The sequence below is a fragment of the Rhipicephalus microplus genome, chromosome 1, assembly GCF_043290135.1.
Source record: "Rhipicephalus microplus isolate Deutch F79 chromosome 1, USDA_Rmic, whole genome shotgun sequence".
Lineage (NCBI taxonomy): Eukaryota > Metazoa > Arthropoda > Arachnida > Ixodida > Ixodidae > Rhipicephalus > Rhipicephalus microplus.
The window spans coordinates 114,375,327-114,389,618 of record NC_134700.1 but is presented as its reverse complement, the minus strand read 5'-3'; the positions used below and the strand labels follow the sequence as shown (position 1 = coordinate 114,389,618).

General features: G+C 41.7%; 1 protein-coding gene across 1 annotated transcript in view; it reads right to left on the bottom strand.

Annotated features, from left to right (window-relative positions):
- Nucleotides 1-1,005: 1,005 nt before the first annotated feature.
- CROT (Carnitine O-octanoyltransferase) overlaps nt 1,006-14,292 on the bottom strand; it is a 90,126-nt gene continuing 76,839 nt past the window's right edge. Inside the window, exons 13-16 of the mRNA XM_037429424.2 lie at nt 12,091-12,169; nt 11,077-11,170; nt 3,305-3,424; nt 1,006-1,485 (exon numbers count right to left, since the gene is read on the bottom strand). Coding sequence (XP_037285321.2) covers nt 1,365-1,485; nt 3,305-3,424; nt 11,077-11,170; nt 12,091-12,169 — 414 coding nt within the window. The 3' untranslated portion in view covers nt 1,006-1,364. The remainder of the gene's footprint in view (nt 1,486-3,304; nt 3,425-11,076; nt 11,171-12,090; nt 12,170-14,292) is intronic.

Genomic DNA, 14,292 nt, shown 5'->3' with positions numbered 1-14,292 from the left:
CAACGAGAAGTAATGTCTTTACATTTCCTGTTTTATTGAAGCCATTATAGTATCTTGCATTGGTAGACCATTGTCTTGGCAACATTAAATGCATTTGTTTGTAAACACTAACTGATCCATATAGAGTGCCCAAATTAAGACTCTTGAGCTAACTACAAATTTGGTTGAACTTCCACAATGAACCTAAGTTTTCTTCAACAGAAATACAACAGATCTGTACTGACACTCGAGCAAAGTTGAAATGTTGTATCAATAAAATTATTTACAACTCATATGTTAAGTAGAGAAAAAAAAATAACATTACTCCAACAGGAAGTATCTCATTGACATCCGAAAAATACGATATCTTCTCAAATCCCCACTCAAAACAACCAAGTGACAATTCAGACGCGAGAGTACCCCAGATGTTTATACAAAATTATCAGAAGCTTGGATCACAGAACACAAGCAAAGCATGACTTTGCGCAACATATAAAAAAAGGCAGAGAGGACAGAGCATCATGTGCATTGTCAATGCTTCAAAGTTCTTTACGTTATCTGCTTGTTGTTTGGACAGCTTTGACAAGCAAAAGCAGGCAAGTGACTTATTTGGACAGTTGAAAAATAGACAAGCATAAATTTTCAACTAGAAAAAACAACGACAGCAAATGTTTTTGGTACAGAAAAATAAAGTCTGAATAAACATTTATATTTGAATGACGGGAGTTCGATGCAAGCAGCTTCTGTATAGACTTACAACACCATAGGCATTTGAAACATTTTTAAATTAACTTAAATCAACGAAGAGCATGAAATATGAGTGGTTTACTTATTGTGAGTCTATTTATAACATGACTTCCACGTACATGGAACTTTTGCATCATACCGTGGAAAGCATAAATAACGCTTAACTAGCAGGGCTGTGAAAATACGACGTAGTTAAGGTTCCCGCTTGCAGTGAACTTATTAAAATGAACAGGTAGAGTTCGTTCAGCCTATTTGCCATGAAAAGACAGTTGAAATAAAAAAGTCAAATAAGAAGCTTGTGCTGGACATTTACTGTACACATCCTTACTTGTGAATACCTTGCGTATATAAACAGTATATCTGCGTACAATTGTCGTGCATTGTTTGTTGTTCGTAAAAAATAGGGTCTGAAAATATATATCATCATGGTAAAAAATAAAGTAATAGTACAAACAGCTACCTAATAAAATATGGCTAAATCAAAACATTCACAAAAATAAAATACGAGGTACAATCACAGTGTTAAAGAGAACGCCCTGACACAGCCCTTGGTCTTTGATTGATCTACATCGGGCCGTGCAGGCGACGTCTCCTCCCCGGCGAATAAAACGATTACGCGGAGACTCGGCCGTCCCGCGTCACAGCTTGGCCGAGAGCAGCAGACCTTGCAGATCAAACAGGGCATGCACAATGTTCTCGTACAAAGCTCGTGCATCGGTCTCGTCACTGTCCTTGAAGGCAGACATGGCAAAGATGATCCTGCGATGTAAGAAAAGAGAAGAAAATTAATTCAGCCAGTCTTAAGTTGCGATAACCATGGTGCAGCAAAGCTGTAATGATGATGAGGAGGATTGGTAAAAACATTTCAGCCATCATGACAATTTTATTTTGTTACTTTATTCAATGCCCCCTCAATTCACGTGATTTGCCTGAAACCTAATACTACTACTACCTGCTGCTGCTGCTGCTGCTGCTACTACTAACTACTACTACTAACTACTAACAACAACAACAACTACTCCTGCTACTACTACAATGAGAGTTGGCAGCAGAGTGAAAAAATTGAGGGACCGTCAAGCTTCGCCTTTAAGAGTTGAACGCGATAGTGAAATCCGGCCCCTAGTGTGCTTTTAAACCGCTAAGTGCATACTTATTAATATGTTTTGTTATATACACACATACGCACATGCCCACCGTATATTGTATTAGCGCGCACTATTATCGCCGAATGAGCTCGTTTTCATCGTGACACCTGTCGAGCAAAATGCATTAAAGGGGCCCTGAAACACTTTTTCAAGTAACCATGAAATGAATTCAGTAGAAGGGCTTATTGCTTGACGAATTCAACGCCATGAAAATTTCAAGAATTCATCCAGTGTGAGTGGAGTTACAAAGATTTGTCGCATGCTCTAATTGCATTATCTCTTCTCTCTTCCTGAAGAAAGCGCTGGAAGCTAGGTAGGAATGGGTGGCAGGCGCAAAGGAACTACCATGCCTCGTGACCTTGAGCACTTCTTTTTTTCTTTGAATGGGCAACTTTTTTAGTGTGATCATGCACGCATGCGTGGACAAGTAGTGGCCTCCTGCAGCGATCTCGGTAACTTAATTTTTTGATCACAGACGCACACATGACTTTTCGCTCACAAGCAATGAGGCTGACGCCCACAGCGGGTTTTATGCGAAATCAGCTCTTTAATGCTATCACATTAAAAGAGGCCCTCGCACCTATTAGCACTTGCACGTATTGCAATTGTATTGGCTCTATAAAAATGCTTGTTCCAACAAGATGAGGTAGATGTGGCAGAGGTGGGTGTTCAAGAGATGCTGTTTCAAACCTGATTTTGGGCAAAAAGTCAGAAAAAACTGTCGTCCTAGATTTTTTTAGCCTTCAAAATTTCAGATGTTCTTATACGCTGACGTCTACGAGGCCAACTTGGAACTCTTGTCTTGTCCGCCACATCAGTTGGGCTTCAAAAGAAGTCGAGAAAGGAGGAGAGGCTGAGGAAAGAGCCTCCTCGCCTTTCACGCGTAAAGTATTTTTGGCCACAGTTTGGTTGCACATAAATATGATTCAATCTCCGCCTTGATAAGATAACTATGAAACACCACCCCGCCAGCGCTTCATAAACTTACAAAAAAAAACATTTTTATGTTACTAGTATCTCATAAGAATATGCTTACGAATCCTCTTCCTTTGTTTTTTTCAATTTCACTTCGAAGTATTTGCAAAATACTCCAGAAATGTACGATTCAATTCATACTCTCACTTGAAATATTCGTATCCACTTTGCAACCAAAATTTTTATGTTTGCACAGCTTTAATAATTATAGAAAATTTGTGCTGTACACAAAAGCTATCAATTTATTCTGTTTAGACAGCTTTTCGTAGTAAAAAAAAAAGAAAGTGCTACTTGAAAACTGATGTCTGCATGAGAAAATTTTCGTACACTTTACCCGGTACAAACTTGATGCACTAAAGGTTTACTGAAGGTTTTGTGATTGAGTAAATGCAGATACATGGTGCTCTAATCCTAATTATTCTATAAACCTATAAAAAGTAAATGAAGTTGCTTCTCACCTGTTCTCTTCGATGCTGTAGAAAACACCATAGCCATCTTTACACATTGGTGCTACACAGCCAATCAGTGGCGTGTAGCCATTGCAGCTGGTCGACAGTATGAAGTTGCCGTTTCCACCACTGCAACAAGATATGGCATCATAGGACTGTAGCAAGAACTAAACAGTGCGCAAGCAAAACAGAATGGGTGCACTGACATATCAAATAAAAAGGGTTATTTTCAAGGAAAAGTGGTAACTACAGCCATAGTGCAAAGAGTTATATGAGCTCATAAAATAATGTGCTGGTCATCATATTAATCAATGAATCAAAAAGTGATTTAGATTTCACCAGAACAAATACAATGACATCAACTGTATGAACGCTTATATAAAACTCGCCAGAATCAATTAAGCATTCTTTGTACTGGCACACTCAGCATGACATAAAAATATATGCGCCAATCATGGGCACTGCATAGATGTCATTCAAATATAAAACAATGATATACAGCATATATATACCGTATCAATTTTTATGCCCCATTTTTCATTTTAATTCATTTTTATTCAAGTTGGGAGACCATACTGTGACGTATGACTAATCATGCATGCTTTTCTAATGCTTTTCACTCTAACTTGAGACCTGCAATACTTATAAGTTGAAGCTCTGCTTGTATGACATGCATCTATATGGCCTTACAACAATTTTCCAAGTACCGTATTTACACGATTGTAGGTCGGCCCATTTTTTCCAATTTGACGATTCAATGTAGAAGGGTCGACTTAGGATCGAAATGGAACCATGTACCGCTAGTAACGGCAAAAGAAGCGAGAAACCAGGGCTGCAACACCACGGTTACAACTTTGCACTTACGTTACCATGGTTACGGTAAAAGCAAAGCAAGTTAATTTACCATATCGCATATATTTTCAAGTCAATAAAGGTGTTGCCGACATTGAAAGAAGTTGGCCACTGTACTTGGAGCGATAACGCTCCCGTCATTGTGTCCGGAAATTTACTGAACAATGTCACAACGCGATATGATCGTAGCTCGCCGAATGGGGGATATTAGTAGCCGACAGAAGAGCTTCTCTTTGTGACAGCATTTTTAAGCAGCCATGTCCCTGTATGTTTATGTCACTTGTGCTGCTGTGTTTCGCTGAATTTACATGCTCGTAATCCCTGGTGGTTTGACGGGGCAGCCTCAGCCTGTCGAAGTTGGGGGTCAACAAGCCTTTTAAGGACCTCCTGCGCTGCAAATATAACCATTGGATATCGTTGAAAAACTGTGACCTTACGCCAAGTGGGCGCGTGAGGAAGGCCTCCCTAGCTACTGCATGCGAATGGGTGCTCTCCGCATGGGCCGCTCTACCGCGAGATGTCGTGTTACGGTCGTTTGCAAAGCGTGGACTCACACTTGATGACCACGTGCTGCTTGACCACAGCAGCTATGACGGCAGCAGCACCAGTGAGAACGACTCCAGCAACAATGAGTAGTCTTGTGAATAAACTTCCTTTGTGTGAACTGGGCTCACTTTTTTTTTTCCTTTTGGGGACACGTGATTTTGGGGGGGGTCGACGTACATTCGAATCGACCTAAAATTGTGTGAATACTGTAATAATCGAATGACCACGCAATCAGAGTTCCCTGCATTATGAATTGATTGCCGCAATACATAAGTGCGCACGATCAGTATACCACCTAATGCCTCCAAACAATAACACAGTGGTAAAAGAAAAAAAAAGCTACTCATTTGTTCTGCTGTGCAAAGCCTGCTACATCTGATAAAATCCCACATGATGCATGTACTCAAAACAGACAACCGTACCTGCCACAATCGTTCCACGACAATGGGTGCGCTTCGTTTTACAGAATACCGATTCGACCACTAAAGAGTTCAGTCTTTCCTGGCTTGAAGGTTGCATTTTTCACAACCGCAACCACGTGACAACATAGTCATGCACTAATAAAGCAGCATAGCTGTAGAACAGGAGAAGAACGTTACCAGCTGTGTTGTGTGGTCATAATCAATATGTATTAGTCCTCAATAAATCTGCCTATTTCACAAGTAATACATCCAAGACACAGATGCTCCGCTCGGTCTTTGTGAGTGAGGCATTGTTTTATTCTGCATATGTACTGAAGAAAACATTTTCGAAGAAAGTATACCGTATTTACACAACTGCAAGCCTACTTGAAATTAGATCGACTCCCCTAAAATGGCATGCAAAAATAAAAAAGAATCACTGCCATATCCATAAAGGGAGTAATGTTAGAGAAGCTTGCTCGGATGTGAATGGGACGCTTCTTGATGAGGCCATTTTTGTAGGAAGGCTTGTTCACGAGCTGGCGCATGACGTGTACGTCGAAGGCAGCGTCGCCAGGCGCGTTCTGCAGCCGGCACTGCACAGTGTTGGACACGTCGATTGGCATGTTAACCACCTTCCCCTGCATGCCATACTGGATGCTGCTGTGAGTCAAATGCCTAACTCTCACAAATGACAGACATGGAGCGATCAAGCGTTTGGGAGGATATAAGTTTGGGAGGTTTGGGAGGGGGCTTGGGAGGATATTGGTACCCGTGCGTAATACTCATCGTAGGGACTTGTCACATGCAGCCGTGCCTACGAAGTGACGAGAACGAAGTGGATGTAGACCACGAAGATAAAAGAGGAGCGCAGACTCCTCCGCTGGCCCACGCTTTTGCACGGGACACTTAGTGCAATGCACCCGCAGTGGTCTAACTCATTCCTTTGCTCGCCTCCTCCGCTCCTTTTCCTGCTTTCACACATGCTTTTTCTTCTCTCGGCACCTATCGCAACGCATAGCGCCACCTGTACAGCTGTGTTAATGAGCGCATGCACGAAATTGCAGAAATCAGCGGCGGCGGCAACAGGGAGCAGCGAGCGCGGTGCGTATCGTCTGCTAGAAAACCGTTTGCTGGACTGCCTCAGTATGCCAGCCCAATAAAACGAATATATGCATACTCATAATGAAATACGATATAAAAACATCATACCACTTTTTTTCCATGTATGCCAAACAATGTTAAAGATCTTGACACAAAGCATACGAAAAATTCTGCAGAAAAAGAACGGCAGAGCAAGACGTACGTATATTCCACGCCTGGACGCTAGAGCGGCCGTGTGTTGGCCGGACATTTTCGTCTCACACCCTTTGTTTAGCATGAATGTGCCTATTCATGCTAAAAGGGACAAGATATCTTCGTATTTGTGTGTGAAGACACGGTGCAACTGAACAGAGGGCAACAAAGTGTTTTGATCCCGGCTGCAAGTGTGGTTGTGGCAAAAAGTGGGAGAAGATTCTGCTCTTCGTGGCCCAATCTTATCCGCTGCTACAGGATCAGTGGCATCAAAAAGTACCCGTGAGAAAGTGACCCCTGAAATCGAAGGACAAAATATGTGCTCGACACTTTGAGAAGCACCTCATATTTGATAGGTGTTTCAGCGAACACAAAAAAAAGCTTCTGCTAGATGCAAAAAAAGTGCCTCGACTTCTAAAAGGCGTGATTATTTCCATCTTTGAGGAAAGGGTGGCTCAACTTAATGACGCTGAATATAAGGAATACCAGCAGACAACAGTGCCGAAGATTCAGAGGACATCATTTTGTCTACAACCGCATACAAAGTCGGCGCTTTTCTTCGCCCAGATAATGAAAATTCTCAGCGTTGCCTACGAGAGGACTCCTTCAGTTGGTTTCCTGGCAAGGATCTAAGCAAAGACAATAGCTTGAGTGCACCTTCGGAAAAACAATGTGCGGCAGAAAGCGGCGCAAGCAGGGCTACTGCTATAAGCGACAACAGAGACCCTCTGTGCCCAGATTGAAGTTCACTTTTTGCAATGTTACCTCCTGTATTGGGTTTGTGTATGTAAAATCTCGGTAGAACGAACCCCACATTAAAGAACTTTTCAGATTAACAAACTTTTAAAAAATCCCAGGCCAACTGCTAATAGTTTCAATGTAAAATTGTTTCCCTCCTTTGTACTTCAGAATACCGAACTTTTTAGAATAACGAGCACTAATTTAGTTCCGCATTATATTAACAATGCCTCAGTACAGTGAACTCATGTGAAATCCGTAGTGACCACCAGAGCGGTACGCAAGCAGAGACGATACAGTGAATAGACGCCTTGCTTCTCAAAACACGAGTGACGGTGTGTGCGGAGGGGAAAAAAAACGAAAGGACAACTTTCTTTTTGGTAAAACGCCGATGCTGCAGGTTTACAAGCGCCAAGGCGAGAGGCAAGGGCAACACGGGAGGGCAAGGTCGGCGGAACAGTGGGCGTTGCGAAGCAGGAAGCATGGGCGTGAAAAACCCGAGACTGTGAGGGAGCCGAAAATAAAACGCGAGAAATTTTCTTTTTAGCTCTTACTTTTCTTCGGAAGAGGCGATGACAGACATTTCTTCGGGTTTTTCTTATCTTTGTCACTTCTACATGTGCTCCAGGAGGCCTTGTCAGCCGTGTTCATCTCTTTTCCTTGATTACTCATCGCATCCGCAAAGCAAGTCGGCATTCGTGCTGCGGTGCTACTACAACGAGTTCATCTCTGCTTGCGACCTAAAAGCAGAAGCAGTTTTTGCTAAGTGAGAAACTGGATCGCACCACCGAATCGCACCACACGATTGTGGATGAGCTGGAGGTCTTCGCGCTGCAAAGTTTGTGCTGCATGCGTAAAAAATAAATAAATAAAAAATAACAGATTTCTCTAAGTAAACGTGCATTTAATAAAATCACTTGCACAATCGTTTTTTCTCGTGAAAAACGAGTTCAAGAACTCACTGTTTTAAAGGTATGTCGTTTTGGTTGGTGGAAAATAAGTATATTTGGTTACTTTATGGGCCCTCACTATAACGACTTTTCAAAATAAAGAATGAACTGCCACGGTCCTTTAAAGTTCGTTACACCGAGATTTCATTGTATTATGTTTATGTCGGTTGTAGTGGCTGTGTATAATTCTGTGTGGTCCCCGTTAAAGATGTCAGGCATTTGGCCTGTTTGGAATAAAAGAAAAAATACGATATATTCGGTTATTTCCTCTCGTGACATCGATCCGCAATCTGCAATAGTCACGATTTTTACCCGAAAAAGATGGGTAGCAGACGTAAGGGATGCGAGGAGCAGACGAAAAAATGAATAGGCGAGCAGACCCATGACTGGGGCCAAGCGCGTATCTGTGCCGTTGCTATAGCAATGACGAATGGAGCCCCAAACCCGCGGCTCTGCTCGAGGGCAGCACCTCCACTCTGCCGCTGGATGGATGGATGGATAGATACGGCTGTACCCTTTAGATCTGGCGGTGGCTAACGCCACCAAGCCGTAATACTTAGTAGACCAAGAGTTGGGTTTATCTTTTTTTTTTTACTTTAAATAGTGAGGCTGAGGACTGGTACTTTGCAGTGCCTGGTACTTTGTGCTTTTCTCCCTTTGTAGCGCCACATGGTGCTACAAAGGGAGAAAAGCACAAAGGGAGAAAAGCACATGGCGCTACAAGGGAGAAAAGCTCCTTGTGTCTACTCCATAACGTAGACACAGGAAGGCAAGCGCACGGGCCAACGAAAACTGACGCCTTGGGTGGCGCCGTGCCATCTAGTGAGCATTGTTGGAATCACCGGAGAGGTGGCCTTGAGTGGCGACCCGAGAACACTGGTGTACATGCTGGTGCCGCCAATCTGAGCTTTAGGAGCACGAGCACAATTCTTTAAAAACATTTATTTTGTTGACACACTGTCAAGCCAATCGTGTGCCGAAGTGGCTTCATGGCAGTGCTTGAAGGCGACGCAGAAAAGCTAGCTTTGTGAGAATAAGCGGGGATTATTTTTAGAAAGTTTACAACCGAAACTACAGGTTTTCCCGCTCACTTTAATCCAAATGCCAGCTTAAATAATATGAGCACCGAGCTGTTTATTTCATGTGCCAGACATTTCTTCCAAGTGCCAACATATTTAATCCAACCGCCAACTCAATGAGGCCGCATGCCAGTGAGTAATCCAAGTGCCACCGTGTTTAATCCAATTGCCAATGACTTTAATTCAGGTGACAGTCAGTTCAATCCATGCAACAGAAACACATAGTTTGCCACTTTATATAGTATAAATGTCAGAATAATGTTAACATGAAATCAAAGGAAGAACTTTTCTCTCGCCTACACATGCTAGCACTTATGAAATGAAGTGCACAGTGCTATTTCCCCCTGACGTTTTGGTGTCATAGCTTCAAAATTAAAAAGAAACAGTGTGTATTAATTGCATTTACGGGTACTAAATGTACTTGCTCTTGAGTCCATGTTAGTCTATGCTTCATTGCTACTGCAGTATTCCAGCTAACCATGCACGCCATCGCATATGCATAGATTCATTTTGTCTGCTGAGCAGACAGCATTTGTCAACTTATTCACTGAGGCATAAGCAGTCATCTGCCCAGCCCGTTAGAACAACGGTGAGCGACAGATAATATTCATTTGTTCTTGCAATGAGAAATAACCATTTAAAACTGAACTTGAATTTATTTGGGTTCATGTGCAATTAAGTTTTTTATAAAAGCATCAAAAAAGTTACTTTTTTTTTCATGTAAACTACACATGACGCCAGTGTTGTTGAAGTGTGTTTGCTTAAAACACGCGTTCATCGAATATACATACTTTTATTTGAATAAAAAGATAACAACTAATATAAATGAAAAATATCACTTCCGTTTCCCAAATCAGGATCATTAGTTCAAGGCTTATGTGCACTGCAGGACGAAAAGCTCTTGGAATTATCTCTAATTCGCTCTGCCCTGTGAGGGCCCCCTAATTTATTGAGCATATACCTGCTTTTAACTCATCACTGCCCATGGCCACGTTTTCCATATCTTAGTATACATTCCGACACTTCAATATTCATATCCTGTCTTTCGCATTACATGACCTGGCCCGGTCATGTAATGCTATACAAATCCAATTATGGGCTTTGGTAACAAACACAAAATATTTGTTATCATGTTCCTGCTTTTTTTTTCATTGCCATTAAAATTACTACACCCGGGCCAAACACTCATCTGCAACCTTGTACATAGCAAAGCATAATTATTCCGAACACGGCTCAAGCGAACCATGGCAGTAACTTTTTTTGTCACGAATACTAGCAGCGAATACCAATGATAATGATTTATTCTACCTTCCGACTATTGTCTTTTATATTGTAGGAACTAAATTTCAATCGCACTGCCATTTTTACGCCCCATATTCTGCTCTTTGAGCATGAATTAAACTGACTGGCACCTGAATTAAAGTCATTGGCAATTGGATTAAAACATGGTGGCACTTGGGTTAAATTCACTGGCATGCAGCCTATTTGAGTTGGCGCATGAATTAAATATGTTGGTGCTTGGATTGAATGTTTGGCACATGGGATAAATAGCTTGGCACTCAGATTATTTCAATGGTGTGGAGATTATTTAAGCTGGCATTCATATTAAAGTGAGTGGGAAAACCTGTAGTTCTCAATTCTAGGTGGACCCCCCAACTTCGGATTTCACATTAAGACAAAATGGGTCGATTTACAATCGTGTAAATACAGTATTACTGTAGCTTAGAGTTCCGACCTTTCCTGAGAACATATATTTCAACAGAGCAGAGCAATAACCAACGAAAAACAGGCAAAAACGAGAAAGACAATGATGTGGCATGTTTGCTTCTAAGTTGAAAAATGCATCTTCTCCATTTAAAATACTCATGCCTGTATTCATGAACGTACGTATAAAGTAAGAGAAAAGCAGAGAAGCTGACCTCTTGACAAATGCAGGGTCTAGGAAGAGGTCAGGCAAAGGCATGCTTTCTTCCAAGGCGGTGAGTGCAAGGCCCATCAAATGCCGGTCACAACCTGCAAGGGACAAACTAAAAAAATCAGCTCTGCAAGTGCAGCCCCATTTATTAACAAAAGTCAATTACTATGCGAGCTATGCATCCTACATCCAGAATGCATATTATGAGAGGAACACGCCCTGAAACAATCTAGCAACTACTTAAAAAATGGGATCCATTTAACCAAAGTTCAATCAGCAGAGATTGATGTATGTATCAATTCAGAACTCAAGTACAATGCAACCAAGATTATTAAAGGCAGTTCGTTCATTTATCGAGATTCAACTGTAGACACAACATATTTGTTTTCTATAAAAGTGCACAAGTACTTCTAACATGTTTGCGGTCCTTTTTTTTTTTTTTTTTTTCTAAGTTTGCATCCTGTCCTTTAACATGGCAAAAATATTCATCTTGTCCCTGACTTAGCCAGAATGTTTTTTTTAATGAAAGGGGAAGTCTTGACACAGAAGGGAGGCCTGTGTAGGCAGGTACTGTTTGATGTATGCCAGATAAATAAATATTTAGACCAAGAACGTTAGCAAAAAAGAAAAAAAAAAGACAGCAATTCTTGCTCTGCTGACATGCTCAGTGTTAAAGGGTACGTTAAGCACCCAGTCAATAGAACAGACCGTGAAAATGCTCAACTGAAACTCCCTGCTATGTTCAGCATAATACACTTGTCTGTTTTGGCCACAATGAATTGTTATGTACGGTACTATTTACAGCGGCACCAAAATGGAAATCTGCATTCGCACAGCAACCTCGCAGTTTTCACTGTTGAAGTATCGCATTTCACTAGAATACTGGGCAGTGTGGTAGGAAGTTATGACAGGAACTAAACAAGAGACATTCAATACTTCCAGCAGTTTTACGAAAAAAAAAAAAAAAACCCACACACACACTATCCCGAAGTGCTTTGATCAACAAAGTGTTACTGACCGTGGTTCTTGCAGCATTCGACCATCAGCTTTTCAAACTTCTGCACAGATTCTTTTAAGAGCGTGACGACTCTTGTAAGCTGCAAGATTGGGTACAAAGGCACTTGTAGAGACAAAACATGCACTTAAAAAAAAAGCTCGCGTTATGACCAAGCACAGCATGCTTTAGCTGACACTGCCATCAATGAGTGCAAACTTTGAACCACTACAAACACTTTCTCATTCCTCTAGAGTTCTGCAAGATGTTTATGAGACAGAATTTCGCTCATTAAAGCTGCTTGGCCAGGTTAGTGCACTAGCAAGGAATTAGATTAAACAAATAACACCAGTGGCTTGATGATGTGAGTGAGAAGATAAGGCTGCATGTAGAACCTGCACTTACTATACTGAGAGTACTTATGTCTTACTATAGTACTTGCACTTACTATAGTACTTATGTCTTGTGCCCACAGTAGTAAGTGCAAGACATACTGCCCACTGAATTTCTTTGTTATATTCCAGATACTCAGACTGTCAATACCGAACACAATCGTGAGTAATCATGCTGAGTGACAAAGAGCTATACAAGGGAGCTCCGCAGTTGTCCTAAAATCGGAGTTTCCGTGATGGAACACAGGACTGATCCACTTCTCTATCAGCCATGGCAACGTCTGCACCATCCACGGCAACGCCGGCATCAACCACAACCGTACCCAGCACCTCCACCAATTTGTCACGGGGATCACAAATACACGGAAGAGACAAGCATGTATATTTACAATACTGTTTACAAGTAGCTGTTACACGCAAAAGTAGCCAGCATCTCGCGCAGCGAGTCCGCTCCTTTTTTTCGATCCGTCTGCGACGGCAGTGTCATGCCCACTGCCGCGTAACAATATTTTCTCTCTTCTTCCTGGGGAAATATTTAGCTCAGCTTTGTGGTTGGATTGCCACAGTCACCATTGTTAACGAAAACATAGTGGATACCTTGGAGAGCCAACCCCCCATTGCCTGCTAGTAAAAATGACGTGCGCATTATTTTTGGTGATAGAGCGTTGTCTCTGCACCTTGTTCAGTTTCTTATATTTGTAGTTTACCAGGAATGTTCTAATGCAGCAATCTTTTCATGGCAAATGCAATCATGTTTCGACTAAGCTGAACTGCGTATGTGCTGCTCAACAGCATGCACAAACTGTGTACAGCTTTTGGACACATGGCTTGTAGAACAGAAAAAAAAAAACAATCTTTTTTACAAAGTAGAACTACAGTGAAGAACTAAGTAGCTTACAAATAAACTAATACAGTGTGTATGCTATTATGACAAATCTCGCCATCATATACAGATTTACAGAACAAAAATTAAGGTCCCGGATCTTTTCAATTTTTTTGCCCAAACTCAAATGCGGGAACACACACCATGATGCAAATCATGACTTTGAAACATTATTTCTTACTTTGACCTCATTACCTCAATAAGACTCCTTGAAAATTCTGTTAAATCTTAGAGCCAGATGAAATATTGAGCATTCGTCCACAGTCTGGCCATTGTACATGAAATTAAAATGTATGCCCACGGGCAAAAGTATATGGTGCGTAGAAGCGCAAGCTGAAATTTCTGTTTACGTCGTCTTGTCATTGCTCCTGTTGAAAGCATTGCAATGGGTTAGGTGTTGAGAGCATTATACTCTGACGGAATTCGACACAAGAATACACCCGACAGCAGAGGTGCACACAGCATACCGTACAAACTGGAATATAAGTTGAGATATTTTCAATAAAATAATAAGCTGAAGTTGCCCCTCGTCTTACATAGCGGTGTCTAGCTGAAAGTGCGACGCTGTCTGGCAACATGTGGTTTGCATGTGCTTGTGAAGTCGGACGCGGCTATATCCGCATCCAAATCCAATCGCAGTCTTCTTTTTTGTTTTGTTTTTCTCCATCTGTTTTCTTTGTGTTCGTGATTTGCTTCCGATCTGTTCCGAGTTTTCGCTCCGCTTGACATTGCACTGTATTTTTAGTGGCCTTTTTTTCGTTCTTTAAATATGTCTAGCGGTGCGAGGAGGCAGTACTCAGCTGCGTTTAAACTAGATGTTGTTGAGTTCGCAGAAGAGAACGGGAATATGGCTGCTCAGCGCCGCTTTGGTGTATCGGAAAAAAGCGTGCGCTATTGGAGGGCGCAGAAAGGGAAGCTGCAGATGTGCAATCCTCAAAAAATGTCGTTTCG